This window comes from Sphaerodactylus townsendi, linkage group LG11 (assembly GCF_021028975.2).
Source record: "Sphaerodactylus townsendi isolate TG3544 linkage group LG11, MPM_Stown_v2.3, whole genome shotgun sequence".
Taxonomy (NCBI): domain Eukaryota; kingdom Metazoa; phylum Chordata; class Lepidosauria; order Squamata; family Sphaerodactylidae; genus Sphaerodactylus; species Sphaerodactylus townsendi.
Window position 1 is genome coordinate 69,227,137 of NC_059435.1, and position 21,475 is coordinate 69,248,611.

General features: G+C 44.8%; 1 protein-coding gene across 4 annotated transcripts in view; it reads right to left on the reverse strand.

Moving 5' to 3' along the window:
- DPP6 (dipeptidyl peptidase like 6) overlaps window positions 1-21,475 on the reverse strand; it is a 643,433-nt gene that overhangs the window by 436,168 nt on the left and 185,790 nt on the right. Inside the window, exon 1 of one of the 4 annotated variants that reach the window (XM_048511781.1) lies at window positions 18,120-18,928. The exons of the other annotated variants lie outside the window; for them this stretch is intronic. Coding sequence (XP_048367738.1) covers window positions 18,120-18,338 — 219 coding nt within the window. The 5' untranslated portion in view covers window positions 18,339-18,928. Of the gene's footprint in view, window positions 1-18,119; window positions 18,929-21,475 lie in introns of those variants that run through there. 4 annotated transcript variants of the gene reach the window in all.

Here is a 21,475-nt window from a genome sequence, read left to right on the forward strand (position 1 = left end):
TTGGATGAGTACTCCTTTTTCCCCCAAGTGCCTAAATTGTCAACAGCCAGACACTAGAGCAGTCATCCTAAAGAGCAACCATCAAAGTAAGTGCTTTCCAAGATGGCTTTTTCTCACAATTTGAGGGATACTTGCTTCAAGTATGGAATGATGAAGGGCCAGTTTGTACTATGGTGCAAAAATGGATTTTATAGTATTCAGATGAGAGTTTTCTGCTCTTGTTTTAACCCAGCAATGTTCCTGCACTAGCTAAGGGTTCATTTATTCATAATCAAAGCTGGCCAAAAATTTCCAAGCCAAAACAGCTACATATCAAAACATGGCACCCACCACATTTTTCATTCACTTCATTCTCTGATCAGTGACTCCCCACTTGATCCTCTAAAGAAATTAATGGAATGGTTTTCAACACACTGCACATATGCACATCATGTATTGAAACCTGTAAGAACATTTTTGTTACATGATTGCTACTCAAACACAACAGCAATACAAATGCTGAAAAGCTGAAGTGTTACACAAAAGTGAATGAAATGAGAAAAAACACCAAAATGCATTGATGATCAGCACATAGAGTTGTATTGCAATCAAGATCTGTTATTAGAGGTATGTGAAGTTTTAAAGCTATATATGCAATTTATATTAGTCTTTAAGACAAGAGGGTTCAATTTATCAAGATTTTTGCTTCCTTGAACTGCCTGGCAGCGTCATGCTGTTCTTGAACCTTGCAAGTACCATTTAAAAAAATTCATCATAACCCAATTTTTTTTCTTTCAGTTCCTTCATTTCAAGCTTCTTGGCAGTCTTAGTCAGATGTACTTAAACCCCCTACTGTGTTCCGGGACATTGTGAACAAATCAGATAAATGATTGCAAGCGAAAAGAAAAGCACTAGCAATGAAATACTCAAAATGAGCTATATATTAGTTAATCAGGAAGGCATTATCTTCCCTTAATTTTAGGCACTATGCTTTTTGGGGCTTGCTCTGGAGTAATTGAGCAGGAATGGTATATTTGCTGTGGACTGCTACCTACAGTCATTCATTTCTTCCTGGTGTGCTCTATATTCTGTCCTCTTATGATGGCATAAGCACCTCCCAAACACCTCCACTCTCTCCGACCCAAATTTCTTTTTGTTAATGCACCTAGTGACCATGGAAGATACAAGCCAACTTTACAGGCCAAAATCCTTGCCATAGAACAGGGGTAGGGAACCTGCGGCTCTCCAGATGTTCAGGAACTACAATTCCCATCAGCCTCTGTCAGCATGGCCAATTAGCCATGCTGGTGAGGAACTGACGAGAGTAGTTCCCTGACTTTCTACCATAGAAATAATCTTCACTTTCTGTGTTAGCTTAGGTGGATCTTTTTTCCCCACTCCTGCATGGAGTTCTTTTCAGTTCCACAGTGGTGCCTGCCATATTGTGTGCTTCAGTAGATTCTCCATGGAGATTCCCCATGGAGGTTTCCCGTGCTTGCAGCTCATCTGTGTGCTATTTCGCCGTAAAAAGTAGATGAATGAAGCTTGTTTAGCCTAGCGATCCCATGCACGTGTCATTTTCCTTTTTTTTTTCATTTTGAGGGGACTGTCTGTGAAGCTACAGCAGCACACATATGCACATATTGCAGCTTCTATGGTCGCATTGTAATAGTTTTGCAGATACCCCCCTTAAAACAAAAAAAGGAAAAACAACGTGTACACGAGACCACTAGACTAAACAAACTTTATGCATCTACTTCTTATAGCGAAATAGCAAAAGAAAAAGCTGCAAGCAGAGGAAACCTGCATGAGAAGTCTCCATGGAGAATCTCCTGCAGCACACAAAATGGTGGGTTTTGAGTGACAGAAACAAAAATAAGAGATTTTGGTGGGAGTAATAAACTGTTTCCTGCCTGAGGGAGAGAGCTGTGCAAAGTTCTTCCCCCAAACACTATTTATAATGTCTTAAAGACGTTATATTTGCTCTGTGCAGAATCCATCTTAGTTTCTTCTTTGCAATCATCTTAATAACTGAAAGGAAAGGCCAACAACAAGCTAAAGAACTGGCAGTTGGGATATCAAACAAAATTAAATAATAATAGCAATAAGAAGAAGTAGAAGTAGTAGTGGTGGAAGTAGTAGCAGTGGTAGTTTTATATGCGACCTTCCCCTTGTGGGCTCAGGGAGACTCACAACAATTTATAAATACATCAAAACTGGTAAAACACAATCTAAATCATATGGTGACTAATCATACTAACTGAAATACAAGAGGGATGTAAAAGTGGGTGGAAAAGGAACACCACAGATGCCTCAGTTAAAATCCCTGGTGGAACAAACCCTGTGGAACTGCAATAAATCCTGCAGGGACCAGGTCCCACTAGAGAGAGCATTCCACCAGGATGGGGTCAGAACAGAAAATGTCTGGCTCTGGTTGAGGCTAGCTGGACCTTTAAAGGATTTAGACCTCTTAGGATTCTGCAGAAAGACTCCTGACAGACAAATCATAAAAACAGAAATGCATCTATCTATATGAGCACTTTCTATTTGGTTCCTTTGCTTTAGCACCAGGCAGTGTGTGGGAGGTAGCCAAAACTGGAGGAAAGGGCTGAAACAGTGCCAGGAAATCCCCAGGGAACTTTAGACCAAATGCAACTTAGTAGACCTAATTTCATCAGCAGTAAAGCTGGAAAGAGGATTGGTCACCCCATAGTTCAGTTCTACCACATAGGACTGAACTGAGCAGGAGAGGAACTTGTTAACAGCTGCACAAAGTTTTGACTGTACACACCTTCTGAAACTGGACAAAAACTGCATCAAAAAAAAGTGTTCATTGATATAAAAATAGCAAACATAGTACCTACTGTACACAGTTACACCTTCCCCACCTCCCTGGACTGCTTTTATTGCTTCCTGAGAATCTAAACAAAGAACCATAAAATACATGTAATACACAGTTTAAGACAGCCAATAAAGAGAAAAACGAAAATTAATCCAACTTCCTCCTGAATAAAACCATCTTCAGAAGCCCCCTAAAGATAGAAAGCGTTGTCAACTTAAACTTGTTCTGGCTGCAAAAACAAGAGATTGAAGCCCTCTCAGTAGTATCAGGAGCTGCTGATACAGTTCTACAGAGGAATCATTGAGTCTGTCATCTGCACCTCTATAACTGTGTGGTTTGGTTCTGCAACCCAACAAGATCGACACAGACTTCAGAGAATAATCAGAACTGCAGAAAAAACAATTGCTGCTAACCTGCCTTCCATTGAGGACCTGTATACTGCACGGGTCAAAAAAAGGGCTGTGAAAATATTTACTGACCCCTCGCATCCTGGACATAAACTGTTTCAACTCTTACCCTCTAAACGTCGCTACAGAGCACTGCACACCAAGACAACTAGACATAAGAACAGTTTTTTCCCGAATGCCATCACTCTGCTAAACAAATAATTCCCTCGATAATGTCAAACTATTTATTATATATTTATTATATAATTACTGCACTACTTTTTTCATCATTCCTATTACCCATCTCCTCCCAATTATGACTGTATGACTATAGCCTGTGCTGACATTTCATTCATTTTATTTCATGATTTTACATTTTATGTTTTCATTACTATTGATTGTTTCCTGATGCTTACTAGACCTATATGACAATCATTAAGTGTTGTACCTTATGATTCTTGACAAATGTATTTTTCTTTTATGTACACTGAGAGCATATGCACCGGAGACAAATTCCTTGTGTGTCCAATCACACTTGGCCAATAAAGATTCTATTCTATTCTATTCTATTCTATTCTATTCTATTCTATTCTATTCTAGTTCGGGTGCTAGGTACAGGCTCACAGGCAGCACAGCAACAGGCTAGCCATACAAACTAGTTGAACTGCAAAACTCAGGACTTAAATATCCTGGACAGCAAGAGGCACACCCGTTCCTAGCCTTCACCCAAATCCTGCAAAGCGCTATGCTAGAACATGGGTTGCCAGCCTGGCCCTTCTGTGTTGATGAGCTGCATCCTCATGGGCCTGCCATGTCTGTTGTTCCCACTGTGTGGGTGGGAGATGTGGGGGGTGGGGTAAGATTGTGTCCTCATTAGGAGGGAACCAGCAGCCCTGGAGTCTGGCCTGTTGGCAGCACTGCCTGAAGGTAAGCCTACCAGGGCAGGTCCTTCAATCAATGCCTTGGGGTTCAAGGGCTCTGGGGCTGAAAGAGCCTCTGGGTCTGAAGGAGGTCCAACGGTGTTGGTGTCCACAGAGCTTCCTTGTCTTCCCTTAGAGGGGTCACTGACATCTACTGAGGAATCTGTTCAATGATCTCTTCTTAAGGCTTTAAAGTCTTCTAGAAAACTGTCTACTTCTCGTGTGGACAAGGGAGACAATCTGACAACAAGAAGCTATGTAAAAAGAGCACATGGGATCATAAAGGGCCACCTTCTCTGGTGATGAATTAGGGAACGTCCTGGTGGCATTTTTAATTAAGAGTCACTTTTCAGATTTGGGGAGATGGAACAAGAGAGACTGTCTTGACAGGGTCCAAAGTATTAGGCAATTTTGGTTAATTATACATAAACCGCAAGAAATCAGTATGTCTTTAAATGTACGCCATGATTTTTCTTGTTTTTAAAAAATCTTAATACTACAGAGGCAAAAATAGTGCTTACTGGGGGGGCGGGGGAGAGGTGCATCATCATTCTGTATGGTAAATACAAATATGTGCCAAATTCATTTCCTGCAGAGTTAGTGGCAGTCACTGAAAAATTTGAAATTAAAAATCCTTTTCATGCTGTTTTCTGGCAGTTTCTCTCTCTGCAGTTCCTGCCTTGGATGTGCTTTGATAAAATACATGCCATGGAGTATACATAACAGCAAAATAAATCGGTGGTTTTCACTGGAATTATTTAGGTTACAGGTGACCCAAAGCAAGCTCTGAAAATAGAGTAATATGCCATAACACCAAATCTCTGGTTTATAATATCAGGAAAGGACATCTAGGTTGCCAGATATATCTTCTGAATCTTCTCCCATTTCATTCCTCCTTGACTTCCGCTAACCTTATAAATTTCTGACTTGTACCACAGGCAGCACTCCTCCTATAGAGTGTCTGAAAAGTAGGTTTACATGTTGCCCTGGTCTAACCTCCTCACTTTATCACATAAGCTCTTGTCTCTACCCCTCAGAACTCCCAGCCCTGTGCCTCGCAGCCAACAACCTGCTTGCTCATGCAGTACAGCACTTTTCCAGCCAAAAAAAGCAGGACTGTGTATATTCTTTCTGTGAGCTACATTGCCCTGCTCTAACTGCATGCACTTTGGCTCAGCCTGACATTTTCCAAACAGCAGATGCTTATTAGCTCTTGTTAGATAAAAGAAAGCACGTATTTAAAACGATTATCAGCTTCAGGCTCTACCGGCATCCTGTAACAAATGGTGAGACCTTTCATCCTTCCAATGTGGGGAAAACTAGGTAGCTTTGGCCTATGCATGGAGCACACTTTATGTTTGATATCACAACTGCCAGTTCTTTAGCTGGTTGTTGCCCTTTCATTACAATTCGAGCCTCATCCAGGGGCCTAGGAAGTTGTAATCTAACAGAGTAGTATTTGTACAGATTCCATCAGGGCTGGCCTTCTGAATCTGACAGATCTTAGTTTTGTCGAATTGAAGATGTTTCAAGCGCTGCCTTAGTGTTTGGCGCTTAGAATGGTGGCCAGGTCTCCAATTACCACTGGGACAACCTCGGCTGGTTTGTGCCATAGATGCTGAAGATCCTGATTTTCAAATCGTGGCATTTAGTGATCTTCTCATGCTCTTTCTCACTGGCCCTGCTGTCACCAGGTACTGTTATGTCAACTATGGTCACTTTCTTGTCCTCAATCACTGTGTATTATGTGCCAACACTTTGTCCATTTGAATTCGAAAGGCCCACAGGATCTTGACAGTCTCATTTTCTGTGACTTTCTCTGGACAATGTTCCCACCATTTTGTAGCTATTCTTATGTTGTAATTTTTGCATAAATTCCAGTAGATCATCATGGCCACTGAATTGTGCCTCTGTTTATACTCAGTCTGGGCGATCTTTTTGCAGCAGCTGAGGATATGATCTACTGTTTTGTCAGTTTCTATTCATAATCTACTCTTTGCATCATCTGAGGATTTTTCGATTCTGGCCTTGATCGAATTTGTTCTAATGGTTTGCTCTTGAGCAGCTAAAATCAGGGATTCAGTTTCCTTTTCAGAGTTCCAGTTGTTAACCACAGGCAGGTCTTTTCATTGTCCACCTTGTCCTTGATTTTCTCCAGAAATTGGCCATGCAGTGCTTTGTTGTGCCAGCTTTCAGTCCTCATTTTAATCACATTTTTTCTGTATTCTTGTTTGGTTTTATGGGTCTTTAAAAAATGTCTGTTCTTCACTTCAACATTTGTATATGAGTCTGCTTCTTTCATTCTCACCAAATTTCTCCCCACCCTTATCCCCCATTTGGCTCTGAATTTTTTTTTCAAGCACCTTGTTCAGTGGTGAGATTCAAAAAATTTAACAACCAGTTCTAGTGGTGAGATTTAAATAATTTAACAACTATATTGTCGAAGGCTTTCACAGCAGGATTCAACTGGTTGTGGTGGGTTTTCCGGGCTGTCTGGTGGATCTTGTTCCTTACATTTTGCCTGCATCTGTGGCTGGCATCTTCCGAGGTGTATAACAGACTTCCCTCTGTGATACACCACAGATGCAGGCGAAACATTAAGAACAAGATCCACCAGACCACGGCCACACAGCCTGGAAAAACCACCAAAACCAATTTAACAGCTGTTTGTCAATCACCTTTTTAACAACCAGTTCTGCCAAAGTGGTGCAAACCTGCTGAATCCCACCACTGACCTTGTTTCCTTGTTTCCAAATGTTTCCAAGCTCCATCATTTCTGAAAACACTTTTACTATGTTGTTTTTCACTGAAACATTTCCAAGGTGGCTTCCCTCGCAGAGCAAAGTCATATTTAAAACATTTTCTTTCCCGCCAAAAAGCCAGGCCATTTTCCACACCTCTGTGTCATCGCCCAACTTCCCCCTTGGCACCTGTCCCACCATTTTTTTGGTGTCCCTCACCTCCCTTCTTTCCCTTTCATCTCTTCACTGCTGTCTTTTCATGTTTTGGGTTTGCTTGTTAGTTTGCTGTTTTCAGTGAATCAATGAAGCATCAATTAAATGGATCTACATAGCATCCAAGCAATGAATCAACAAAGCATCATTTTAACAAATGAGCAAGAAAAATGTATAAACCTCATGGTGGCCCTGAAATGTCTGGAGGAGGTAAGTGCAAACAAACATTGTAGTAAAGGGGGGGGATCAAAAATGTTCTGGAAAGGTTCTACGTGACATGGAAGGAAAAGGCCTCTGTAATGAGAACAAGGGAAAAAAGCAAATTTGTCTGCATGAGCTGTTATGATTGCAAAAATTATGAAGATTTCATTGCAGACTAGAACTTTGCAAGTAACAGGATGGTTGACAGAAAAGCGGAGGACAGGGATTACGGACTGCGCGCATTGAGAAGGAATCAATTAAAGAAACAAACTCTGGCCCCAGTAGAAGGCAAAATCTCATGAAACCAACTCAATAGCCTTGCAAATGGGTAAAAATGATTGAATAATTCAGTATTCAGGTCAAAAGGTGCTATTCACAAAGCAGCAGCCATGGATCAGGGAATATTGGCTATGCATCCCTGGCTATGGATATTAAGGTTATGTAGCTCTTAATGCTTTGCGAAAAATCACCACGCATATTGCTAAGCTCTGCTGCAACTGAATAAAACAGTGGTTTCAGGGCAGACTAAATTTACTGACGATATCAGTGTAAGGCATTATAAAGTCTTTTAGCATTTGTTCCCGTCATCCTCCCTAACAGATGGAATTGCAAATGCCCCAAATGATAAATAGGATAAACTGCTGTGCAAGCTAGAAGACAATAAGAGATGGCACCTGTAATGTTTTTGAATACTCAGGAACTTAGAAATTGAGCACAACTGGAGGTCACTGATTTATACTAAGTTACAGAAAGCCATCAGTAGATTCCTCACTCAATCATGTTTCGTTTTCCTTTCTGAAATATAATGGAAATGGCAGGAACGTCAAATAGATACTAATTGAACTTAAATCTTAAACAAGCTACCGGGTAACTCTCATTCAGAAGCAAGTCCCACTGAGTTTAACAGGACTAACCTGAGTAAATTGTGCAGGGGATCACATCATGAATCAGATTAACGGCTCTTACTTAAAGGACTGCCTTCTCTTTTATTGCCCAGACGCCAACTAAGGAATGCCTCGTAATGCCCTGCCTGCTATATCCCTGCTTTCAGAGTTGAGGTGGATAGCAACCAAAAGTACACTAAACAAACAGGAAATGCCCAGCCATTTGTGGAGATGGCCAGCAAGTACACAAGCCAAAGAGGTGGTTGGGATGTTATACCAGTACTGCTGGCAGATATGTCAGTGCCAATTGTGGCGCCGCCCCCCCTCGCCCGGGCCCTTTGGGTGGTGTATCCTTCCCTCCTCCCTAACCTGGGGGTTGGTCTCCCCAGATGATGACTTTCCCAATTGGCCCAAGGGCCAATAAACCACTGCGCCTACAAAGCACTGGGTGTACAGGGCAGCCCTCGCCCATGCCACCCTCCTCCTAGTAGGTCTCCTTGCCTCCCTTCCCCCATCCGGCTTGACAGTTCACACCCTCCCTCTCTCTCTCTCCCTTGTTGCTTCACAGGGAGAGGAGTTTCCAGGGCTTTGTCTCTCCCCTGTGGCCTCACAGGGAGAGGTGTTTACTGCTTGTGTGAACGACTCCCACCCTGTTACTGCACAGGGTGGGGACCAGTTTGAACTGGGGTTTAGGTTCTCAAAGGGGGTCTGGGCTTCAGGGTCCTCTTCCCTCCTTCCCACCACTGAGCTGTCCCTTTCCCTTGTCTCTTCACATCACCACCCACATTCCCTGCTGCTGCGGCAGCTCCAGACTCGCCCTTTCCCACTTCCTTATATACCTTCTGCCCTCTCATTCCTCTTCCTCGTTCCAGCTGCTCCTTCAGCCCATCTTATCCAGCTGCCTCAGCTGTGGGTGGGCGGGCCCTGCCTGGTCTGAGCTGCTTCTTCAGCCCATCTTCTACAGCTGCTTCAGCTGGGGCTTGCTGGGCCTAACCCTCATTTCTTCCCTGCCTTCCCCTTTGAACAAGGCTTCTGAGGCCTCTAAGGCCTTCTCCCTCCCTGCAAGAGGCTCCTCTGCAGCCTTCCCATCTCCCGCAGGCCAGCTGGTGTGGGACTCAGTGGGGTAAGTCCGGGCACTGCAGCCGAGCCCGGACACCAATGTTCAAGAACATCCATATTTTTGTTATTCTTGGTTATTCTTCTTTTGTCCCAAATGTCAACCCTTACTACAGAAGTTCAGTAACCTTCAGGAGATCTTTTGATTGTTTCCCACAAAACCTGCTTTTTCCTCACATTTATACTCAAGAGTCTCTGCTGTCAGACTGCTAGCATTTTCACCTGGCCCATAATCATAGCAATTCTTTCAGTTTGTTAATGCTACCATATTAGAGGACATTTTGATGTGTTTTTGCCTGGGGAGATCTTTCTCCTTCCTCCATTTACCTGCTAGCCCAAAGTGCACATTATTTTTAACTCAAGAACTTGACACTAATATGTCATATTCAGCCACTAGAAAAAAACCTCAGGTTTTTTTTGCAATTATGTTCCATAAAGAACACTGTGTTTGTGTGCGTGTAAACAACATCAAATTCTGATTATTATTACAAAGACATACATTAACAGGTGAAATGATTTTAAAATCAACAAAGGAGCAGGATACTGCCCATCGTTACAGACTGCCCATCATAACAGGATCCATTTGGATATCAATGGTATACCAGGCATCACACTAATTAACCATCGTTTGTCATGAGATTTGAATTGAGCCATAATTACAAGCTAACCTAGCAAAACTTCATGTAAGTTATGCAGTAAGTTCACCTAAATATAAACAAGTAAAACAATGTATCACCCTTCACAAATAAATAACACCAACCTGCATTTTCATGGACTTTAAATAAAGTCTGAGCAAATGCCAAAAGACATCTGAAGAGATGCCACACTACGCTAAGTCAACACTATTAAACATTGCAATGACAGGAGAGCAATGTCATTCGGGCCTAATTTTCAAGGACCTGTACTACAGGTAGCAGGCAAAAAGCACTAACAGAGTCTGCAGAGATGCAATGGCCCAGACTCAACTGAAGCCAAGTTTTTTCACCCAGGCTGCTCCCACCAGCTTGGCACCGGTGGTGTGCACCCTATAGGAGTTATTGCCTCTCAACCCAGCTGGAGCAGTTACACAAGAGCCCAGCCTGTGTTTGTGTGTGTGTGTAAGGCATGTGTAAGGCACCAGGCCAAAGCATACCTCTTTATGTGCAGGCTGCCCCACTCCTCTCCTCCCTTACTTAGCTGGACTGTGGTCAGGCCCTTCCCTTCACTTGGTTCTGGCTCTAGGGTATCAGGTGACCACTGACAAACACAACTTTGTACAAGCCTAGCAGTCAAAAATGCCTGTCAAGCCCTGTTCTCTGTGTCCCAGCCTTCAGAGGTGAGGCAGGTGGCAAAACACCACATTTTCTGTGGAGGCACTTCATATCTAGAATTCTCTGATCCACCATAAGGCATGCCTTCTTTATTCTCTTTTAGGCACCAGGCCAAGCATACCTTACAAACCCAGGTCTTTGATTAGGGGGTTTATTTTATCAGCTTGTTAATGGTCTGTTCTGTTTTATGAACAGTTTTGATGCTACTTCTATCTAATGCCTTGTGTTTTTAATAGCTCATTTTTACATTGTGGTTTTTAATTTTAAGCTGCCTTGAGGCAACATAGAAATATCCTAAATAAATAAAATCTTGGAGTTTTGAGGCTAGCAACAGCTCCACTGAAAATATCTTGATTAACAGGACAAGAATATCAAGTATAACAGCAGGCAAAGTAGTGAAGCTGATAGATTGAATTAGTAAGACAAATATTAGAAAACAGAACATTTAAACCTCAAAGAAGTAATTCATATGATATGCTTTATTTCAGAGAGGGGAAACTAGAAATTAGTCAGGATCAAGGCCAAATTGTTGCCAATCATGAAAAAGGGAATGGAGAAGGCAAAGCATCGTGGGTGCAGGACAGACTCATGAAAGCTGCTAGACCATGGTGACGAACCTTTGGCACTCCAGATGTTATGGACTACAATTCCCATCAGCCCCTTCCAGCAGCCATGCTGGCAGGGGCTGATGGGAATTGTAGTCCATAACATCTGGAGTGCCAAAGGTTCGCCCCCACTGTGCTAGAACAACAAATATGGACTCTTTATTAAATGCTTTCATGGGGAGTAAGCCACGCTGAAAAAAAGTGGGGCTGATTTATAACAACTACTGCATGTTATCGACAATTTCCTGCCTATGTTAACATTTGCTAATGGCAGGAATGTACAGGATGCCATTTGATGGTTATGCTGCATGGTTTCTTATGGTGATTTCAATTGTACTGAAATGTTTACAGCAATTGCAACAACGGAAACCTTAGCTACCTTGCGACTGAAAAGGAGAGCAGAAATGTTTTAAAAGCAAGCCCAGGCTTCCCTTCCCTGCAGTTACAGAGTGAACAACATTAGTTACTATAAAAACAAAACACCCTGTTGAAATTCAATGGGAAGAGACAACACATTTTATCCTTCCTTTTTTGCATTTTACAAAAATTGCAATACTTCTAGGGGAGTTTGTATTTAGTACTACCTTTCTACAAATTTGCACAGAACTTCAAGAACACCTTGATGTAATTTCATCAAGCCAGGGTGCTGTGGTGGCTAAAATGTTGGACCACCATTCCACAGTCCAGGTTCAATTTCTCATCCAAAAAGTTTGGTGCTGACCTTGGACTAGTCACTTACACTCAGTCCAACCTATCTTACAGATTTGTTGTGAAGACAAAATGGAGGAAAGAACTATGCCTACTCCTCTGAGCTCCCTGGAGGAAGGACAGGGTAAAAAAATGTGATCATTCCATGTGCCAGCATACAAATTACCACTCCCCTGCAAAGACACTTTTGGTCTGAGAACAAGACTCAAACCTAGTTCTTTTTGGACCAATTTTATGAATTTTACTCAGGGAAGCTACCCACTGCAGTATATAAAGGAGGCAAATTATGGTGAATGATGAAGAAGAGAGGCTTGAAAAACATTTGGCCAGCTTTATGGACTGCTTTCTGACATTCAATCCCCCTCTACCAGAAATAACTTATCACAAATTTAATTTTAAAAGGATTACCATGATTATCACTTTTATTTCTGAAGTCTTATGAAATTAATCAATACTCTGCATTAGGGAGAAGTGCTGAATTTCTTACGTACTTGATTAATGCATTATTATCATCTCAGTAATTAAAAGAAACAGGGTTATACACAATCAGCATGTACGTCTTACTCAGCACCTTTGGCTGTTGCCTCCAGAAATTAAGCTCATTAATCATTTTAACCACAAAGAAAAGTAAGGGGGGGGGATAGATGGAAAAGAGAAAGCTCTATTTCATGGGTTGGGGAGAATGTCCATACCAATATCCAGAAAACCATCCATCTGTATTCCAATGTTTCCACAATCAGCAATGTGGAAACATTAATCTCAAATAGGAAAAGTACAAGTGCAGTGCCAAGTTTATAAATGAATGTTCTCTTCTTCTAGTGTTCTGAAATTACTCCTATTTCATCACTAGATACTGTATCATATCCACATCAATTAATATGAACAAGTAGGTTTGAAGCTACCTCATGCACCAATATTATGCCTATGCGATCTTTGCATTTTGAAGTCAGCATAACATGCAAGGAAACCTATATCATATGTACAGTTAATAGCAGCAGCATTTCTATAGCCACCGGGAGAATCCAAAATGCTTCAGATATATCAACTCATTGTCCTTTTCAGCAACCCTGCAAAGTTGGTCAGTATTATATCCATACTACAGATGAAGAAGAAAGCATTTGAGAACATAGTGATCTCTCTAAAGCTATCTAGTAGTTCCTAGTTAAAGGTCAGTCTGAATTGGGAACTTCTGTGATCAGAACTACCACCACCTCCCCCACACACCCATCCCTCCACACCAGAAATAGTGGGCTGTAATACAACTGTTGGGTTATTGATGTGAAGGTTGGGCCTTCCTGGAGATTTTCAGGACATGCTGCAAAGTTTTCCAGAGCTTCTGAGAATGTTTGAATTGCAGACTTCTTTTAAAGGCGCAGGATGGGGACGATTTGGGGCTTGTTACTTTATCCTTGGTTTGAGCTGGACATAGTTTAACAACTAACAAAAGACAGCATGTAGGGGATATTGGCCCTGTTTGATTTAACCTAAAATTTAACAGTGCCAAGGTATTGCAGGAAATATTGTGGTATTTTATGATATTGTTATCATGTTATAAATTATTTGCTGTAAGCTGCTGTCAGCTTGCTTGGGAAAGGGCAGCCCAGAAGAGAGAGAGGCCCCTTCCGCACACGCAAAATAATGCATTTTCAAACCACTTTCACAACTGTTTGCAAGTGGATTTTGCCATTCCGCACAGCTTTAAAGAGCATTGGAAGCAGTTTGAAAGTGCATTATTCTGAATATGTGGAATGAGCCAGAGAACCATTATTGTAAGCTGCTTTGGACCAAGAGGAAAGGCAGAACATAAGTGTTTTAATAAATGAATAAATACACTTCCTGTGGATATTTGTGGGCAGGGCAGGGGGCATGATGCACTCACATATCATAAAAGAAAAAAAACCATTTGAAATTAATACCTCCAGAGAATACAAAAATGACTGGATTCCAAAAATCCAGACACCATGGTTGCAGAAGTTTCTACATTTCAAAATACTCAAATCATGATAACCCCTCATAACCTTATCCTGGTCATCCACTCATTTCTACTGAGCTGATGAATGTAATTTAATACAGAATATAAAGTCAAGAGTTTCCTTTATATCAGATTGTTCATCTAGTTGTCCTCAGATCTTTTCACTGGAAACTCCAAGAACTGAATGTGCTAACCATATGCTCAACCACCTTTATGTGGACGTCCTCATTAAAAGCAAGCACTCCCTTGCTCTGGTTTAGCATTTAATATGAAATTTATATTAGAAGACTAATCCTTCCAGAAAAGAGTTTATAATGCAATCATCAGCAGAACAGCAGTTATCAAGCATAACAGCATACAGAATTAACAGGATTTAGAAGTATTTCTAGCTACTGTAGCAAAGTGGATTTGGCATAAATCTATCCAAAAGTCACATATGTGCACCTCATTTAATCATTTTTGTACTTGTTCTTGCATAATCACTTTTCACCCAAAAGAGTCTATAGGATGGAGCCTCAGTTAATCTGTCCTGCAAAAAGGTCATATTAGCACAGTCCTAAGTTCCAGTGGTGGGATTCAGCCGGTTCACACCACTTCTACAGAACCAGTTGTTAAAATGGTGCTTGTAAACAACCAGTTGTTAAATTATTTGAATCCCACCCACAAAACTCACCAAAAATGCAAAGAAAGAGGAGAAACTGTTTTGTTCTCTGTTATTTTTTTACCAACTTAGAGCTCCATCCAAATGGGGGGGGGGGGAGCAGCATGCCAGCTGTGCTAGAAGATTCACCCTCCCCAGAACACTGACCAGAGCAGCCAGGGGCGTTCTGAAGGCATGGCTAGAGGAGGGGCCAATTTTAGTCAGCTCCTGTCCGGCCATTCGCCTCCTTGCACCGGCGGCAGTGGCAGGGAGGTGTTTTCTTTTTGTAGGCCTCCCCATGCCACCAGGAAGTCTCCCTGGGAGTGGCGGCCATGGCGCCACAGCCAGGTGCCCTTCTCATCGATGGGGCTGTAACTCATTTAAATGATATTGCTTAAACAGCCACAAAGCCACAAGCAGAATCACACTAATATAATATGCAAAATTAACCCCTTTACCATTGATTATCGCCCCCCAAAAATTAGCTACTAATAATGTAATTCAATTATCTATTTCAGAAAGTAGCCACTGAATTAAACTTTGCTAGGAAAGATAAAGCTTATAAAAGTCGCCCCTAATGTTTCTGGTTCAGATCATCCCCATCAACAGCAGAACACAAATATGTCCCATAGTCTCTAAACGGCCACTCCACATTCACCACCTCTATCTGAATAGGGAATGCCCACAAAACGCCCTTTGGTGACCCTGGACGGAAACGTATTCTTCTTCTTCCTTTCTACCAGTTACCAACGTCAGAAATCCAGCCCAGGAACATAGCTGAACACACTTCAGTAGCTGACAGCTAGCCCCAGAAGGCCAATAATACTGCCAGTCCCCTTTAAATGGCTCTGCAAAACCTGCCAGCAAAGGACTGGCTGGCCTGGAAATATTTCAGCACCAGAGACAGCTCCTTCAGCTGCCAGCCCTCACACCAGAGGAAGACATGCAGGGCCACCCAGGATTTTTGTAGCAGGGCACATACATCTCAGTTCCCTTTTTGTATTTCAATTAGCCCTATCTTTGTCACAAAGCGACACGTCCCTGTCATCCTTCCTAAACAGCTTTTGCTTATCTAAACATTATCTAAAGCTTCTAGTAAACACAGTGTTATCCATACATACTTTCAATGGCTTGCCTCCCAGCTCAAGGGTGTTAATTACATCCTAAGCCAATTTTTAATTCATGAATTAGTATCAAAAGCAGACAGACCAAGTTAAGTATATGAGATGGGATGGAAAAGAGGGAGTTTAGCTTCTCCTCTTGTCAGTTCCTACTTTGTGATAAGTCATATGCAAACCAACAAGGGGAAAGCCTTGACTGCTTACAAATGCTGTTGAATATAAACAGGAAGGAAGGAAGGAAGGAAGGAAGGAAGGAAGGAAGGAAGGAAGGAAGGAAGGAAGGAAGGAAGGAAGGAAGGAAGGAAGGAAGGAGGAAGGAATGAAGGAAGAGGGAAGGATGGAAGGAAGGAAGGAAGGAAGAAGGAAGGAAAGGAAGGGAAGAAGGAAGGAAGGAAGGAAGGAAGGAAGGAAGGAAGGAAGGAAGGAAGGAAGGAAGGAAGGAAGGAAGGAAGGAAGGAAGGAAGGAGATGCTTGGGGTTCACATGAGGAGGGTGAGAAGAATTTTTTTTACCATGAATTGTGCTTTCTGTCTGATATATCCACAGAACTTTGGGGAATTATAGTTTTAAGAAGTGCCAACCCAAAGAAATCACTTGCTGTTTGTTTTGCAACTCCATGTTTTTGACCATTAGAAAATGAGGGGGACGGTTCCAAGTTTTTTTTAATCCTAGAGGAGAAAGATTTCTTTTACAAATTTGCTTTCTCAGACTGCCATCTAGTGGGAGCGACCTGAAGTAGTTTAAACCGTCAAAACAATACTTGTCACTTTTCAAAGTATTTCACCATTCTGAGTGAATTTAATCCAGCTTTTCCTCCTCCTCCCCGTTCGTTTTCCTCTGTGAAACCTTAATGAGGCTTTACCTCTTTTTCAAGGCAGTGGATGTTTCCTCATATTTGCCTCTTAGCAATAGAAAGAACATGTAGGCTCCTTTAAAGGATGCTGGTCTCCTCTCTGGGGGGGGGGGGGGGAGCAGACCCTCCCTTTCAGCTGCCTCCCACAAATTCCTTCAATCAAGAAACAAGCAGGGAAGAAAGAAAACCCCGGGACTTCTTTGCAATGCCTCTTTCAACAGGGACCCTGAGCGAGTGAAACAGAAATGAATGGTCTTCCCCTCCTCCCCCCCTTATGTTCCAAGCAATCACTACTTCGTGATAATTACTAGTGACTTCAGTAATTAAGGCTGAGCGCAGCTGCTGGTCTGAGGGGAACTTTGGAGGAGAAAACAAGCCTGAGAAATGCATATTCTTCGTGACAAAGTGAACGGGGATTAATTATTTAACATCGTTCTGATAACCCCCCCCCCCCTTGTAGACTTTTATATCTTCGAAAACATGCATTTCACAAACAAACAAAAGAAATACTTAAGGGACCGCTTTAGATAAGTAGGTTTCAAATAATGTGATGCTGTCCCCAGCTAAACCTGGCAATAGGGATCAACCAAACACACACACACACACACACACACAGAGCTGCCCCCTTCCCGTTAAAACTACAAAGACTCATCAGTCCAAAAGGACTGGAACTTTTTTCCCTGACTGTCATCAGCTTCAGCACCCGACAAGCGCCCCGGATGAGTCACCGGTTACTAAGGCGATATGCAAATGCAAAGCCTTTGAAATCTCTACTCCCAACAGTAGAGAGGAAAGGGGAGGGAAGGAGGGAGGGAGGGGGGGCGGGCGGGGGGACTTAAAACGTGTTTACCTGAAAGTTTACAGTTTAGCACCTTCTCAACGCTCAGTGACGCTGTTTGGGTTTGTTATTGCGGCTGTTGTTTTTCTCGACACCCCCCTCCCCCGAAAAGGGGGAGGAGAGCCAGATGAAGGGGTTGCACAGAGCAAAACAAAGTTCTCCCCAGAAGCACCGAAGCTCGGAAGGAAAAGCTCCTTCCCAAAAGACCTACGCAACCTGTGACTGACAATCCAGTCCCCGGGTTTGTCCAGATGCTACTGAGTTCGGCGGGGCGGCACCTGCTCCCAAACAGGTGCGCCTAGGACTGCCCTCCGAAGAACTTCAGGGGCAGGCAGGTCCATGGTCCCCTGCCTCCAAGGGCTGGCAACTGGAGTTGACGTTTCAGGTGCCCCCCCCCCCCAAGGTAAATACTAAAGCAGGCGCAACGGGGACAGGGGGAAGAAGCCCAGAGGGAGCAAGGCGCCCACCCAAGTCTCCCCACTCCTCTCACGCAGTTTGCTCCTCCTGCCACCATGGACCAGTCTGGCTGCCACCACAGTCCCAGATGCCACCCGCTGCCCTTTCCCAGTCTGCCCCTCGCGCACCCAGACCCGCAGCGCTCCGAATTTTTTTGGTGAGGGGGGGCGAACAGCAAGACCCAGCCCCCCTCCCCCAGCCACCCAACAGAGAGGGACCAGCCAGGGCGCAGAAGACGCGACACCCCCCCCAAAAAAAAATCCCACGCCCCCCCCCCCTCCTCCAGCGAAGCCCGCGGCAGGCAAGGCAAGGCAAGAGGCAAAGGGCCGGCTTACGTCTTCGTCCTCGCCTTCGCTCCGCCTCGCCTGGTACTGGAAGCGGGGCCGGGGGGTGTCTCCTTGCGAGGGCCGCCAGTTCTCCGCCGCGCCGGCCGCCGCCGAAGGGTCCTCCTCGGTGCCCGCGGGGCCCAGCAGGCGGCTGGCTTCGGGGGCGACGGCCGGGAACGTGCGGGAGGTGTTGATCTTCCCGCTGAAGCGCTGGTACAAGGAAGCCATGCGGGCCGGCGAGCCAGGGCGCTCGGGGGGCTTCGCTCGGAGAGAGAGACAAGAGAGAGAGAGGGAAGAGGAGGCAGCGCGCTCTCTGGCAGGGCAGGCGCTGGGCTGGGGCGGGGGGGGGGGCGTTGGGGGGGGGAGGTGGCCGCCGCTGGGCTCCGGCGCCTCTTCGGTCTCCCCCCGGGGATGTCAGCGCTCGCGCCGAGTGAGCCGCTGCCGGAGAAAGAGCATCGCAGCCCAGCCGAAGCAGCGCCTGTGCCCTCGCCCGGGCTTCAGCAGCACGAGGGCGGCGGGCGGCGGACTAGTTGGCGGGATCCCCCCAACACGCCCGCCGAGCCGCCCCCTCCGAATCCCGAACCATCCAGGAGCGAGCCCGGTTCTGCGCCCCCCTCTCCCCCCACCCCAGGAAAAACACTCTCCCCAGATGGCGCGCCCGGCAGGTTCGGCGAGGGAGGTGTGGAGGGCGGAAGGGGGCTTGGCTGGCTGGCCCTTCTCCTTCGCGGGCTCCCAGGGCGCAGCCACCAGCGGGCCACGGGGGGCAACCGGGGGAGAGGGGTGGCAGAGCGCCGTGTGCGCGCCGGGCCGGCGGCGGCTCTGTGTGCAACGCGGCTGCCAGAGGGGGGAACGGCGGAGAGAGGGAAGAGAGAAAAGCACTGGACGGGGAAGCCTCATTCAAAGCACGTTGCTCATCCGGGAGGGAGGGAGAGAGAGGGAGGGAGGGAGGGAGGGGTGTCGCTTTGCCTGTTGTTTCTTTTAGGGGCTTGGAAGGATTTGGGGGTTCACGCCCCCCTCCCTTGGAGAACTTGACAGCCACCATTAACAAAGACTAGGGGGGCGGGGGCGGAGGTGCTGACACGAAAGCAGGCTCAGGGGAAGAGGACGAATCCGCAGACCCGCGCAAGACCCTGCGACGCGCCCGCCTCCTGGGCGCAGCTGCCCTCCTCGGAGCCCCGGCTTTGCTCCCTTGTCCCCTCCCGGGCAGGACCTGCGGGAGCGCCTTTCGAGGGGGGCATCCAGAGGCAGGAGTCTCCCCGAAGGCTTTGCCCCGCGTTCCCTCTTGCTCGTTTAATCAGCCAAATTGTCTCGCAATGTTTCGGTCTCCGATGCATTTTGCTGCATCAAAACGTGCTCCAGCGCCCCTTTGTGGAAACGGGCGCAAAGTGTTTCTCCGACTGAGAGCCAGCCCGGAATGGCGAGGCGGTGGAGGGACCCGGGCGGCCCGCAGGGAAACAGCGGCGGGGCGGGAAGAGGAGGGTTGTTGGCCCTGTCGCCTGCTCCCAGCCAGCCCCCTGGGCCGGAGGCACCATCCCACCCCCCGGCGGGATCCCCCAGCTGCTCGGCGCCCGAGCGAGGCCCTGCGAGCCCGAATGAACGAAGCCTCCTGGCTGGCCCTGCACCGCCCAGCCAAGGAGATGACTTGGAGCGAAGGGGGCCGCTCTTCCAGCCTTGCCCAAGTATCAGGATGCTGGTTTCCATAGCAACAGATGCTTTGGGATATTGTTTTAAAAAAAAAACACATAAAACCGAGTCAAGAGAGAGCAGAAAAGCGGCCAGAGATGTCAATTTCACATACAGATACCCCTGAATTTTCTCCTGGGTCTTGGTGGAAATTGCAGTAGCAAGCTGGCTTCTTCTTGTATAAGATTACTTCCCAAAAAAATTAATTCAGAGCATTCACCTTTACTTCCCTTCCCTGAGAACTGTCCACTGCCCCCCTGGGGAATAAGATCTGACTGAAGAAAAGGATTCCCTGGTCATCTCCTTTTTTAGAAAAAAAAAAAAAATGTCAATGTATTTATTGTTGCTTGGGGCCTTGTAATGACCAATCTCTGCAATTTTTTTTTCTCTATATTAAAAAAAGAACAAAACAAAAAGAGCTACCAAACAACAGTGCATTTGCCTCGGCATCCCAAAGAGTTTAATCTGTTTGTCTTTGAACAGGTCTTCAAAGCCAGTACTGGGAAGCCATAACATTTAGATGAAAGGGGGACTCTGGGGGAGGCAGTTCCATGGCCCTGCTGCCTTCCTGACTGAGAACCATCATTTTGATCTTCCCAACTCTGATCCTGACATTTAATTAGAGGGAAGTGAGAAAATAAAGCCGTCATTCTTGGGACTCAAAGGTCTTTGCATTGTCAGGCATCCCATCACAAGGTTCACACCACTTAAATGTAAACTGATAAACTTTCCTCTAGATTTGTGGCTCAAGAGACTGAAACCTGGTGTGGAATTATTGTTGTTCTGTTCCTTAAACAGAACTTGTGATCTAAACATCTTTGGCTAAATCCCGGGCAGCAAGGAAGACAGCACTCTCCATCTCATCTTGGCTTGAAGTGGCAAAAAAAACCAAGGAACAAGAAGCAAATCAAAGGAGGAAAAATGGATCTCAACACTTTGAAGGAAAAATATCAGTTCTGACCTCAATACATCCACATAGACAACAACAAGACAAAACCCACCCCTTTAAAAACAACAGGTTTCAATGAAGTTAAACGGTTGGTTTTTTGAAAGATCAAAGAAATGAAATTCTCCTCCTTCCTGACCTTAGAACATCCACATACACAACGACAAAACCCACCCCTTTAAAAACAACAGGTTTCAATGAAGTTAAATGGTTGGTTTTTGAAGGATCAAAGAAATGAAATTCTCCCCTTTCCTGACCTCAAAACATCCACATAGACAACAAGACAAAACCCACACCTTGAAAAACAACAGGTTTCAATGAAGTTAAATGGTTGGTTTTTTGAAGAATCAAAGAAATGAAATTCTCCCCTTTCCTGACCTTAGAACATCCACATAGACAACAACAAGACAAAACCCACCCCTTTAAAAACAACAGGTTTCAATGAAGTTAAATGGTTGGTTTTTGAAGGATCAAAGAAATGAAATTCTCCTCCTTCCTGACCTTAGAACATCCACATAGACAACAACAAGACAAAACCCACCCCTTTAAAACAACAGGTTTCAATGAAGTTAAATGGTTGGTTTTTGAAGGATCAAAGAAATGAAATTCTCCCCCTTCCTGACTCCACCTGCTTCTTCCTAGGCAAAGATGTCATTTGGTGACTTTCTTATGAGAAGTTAACCCCCACTGGAGCTCAACTCTGCTGAGCTTTTACGATAAATCAACCTCAGTTCAC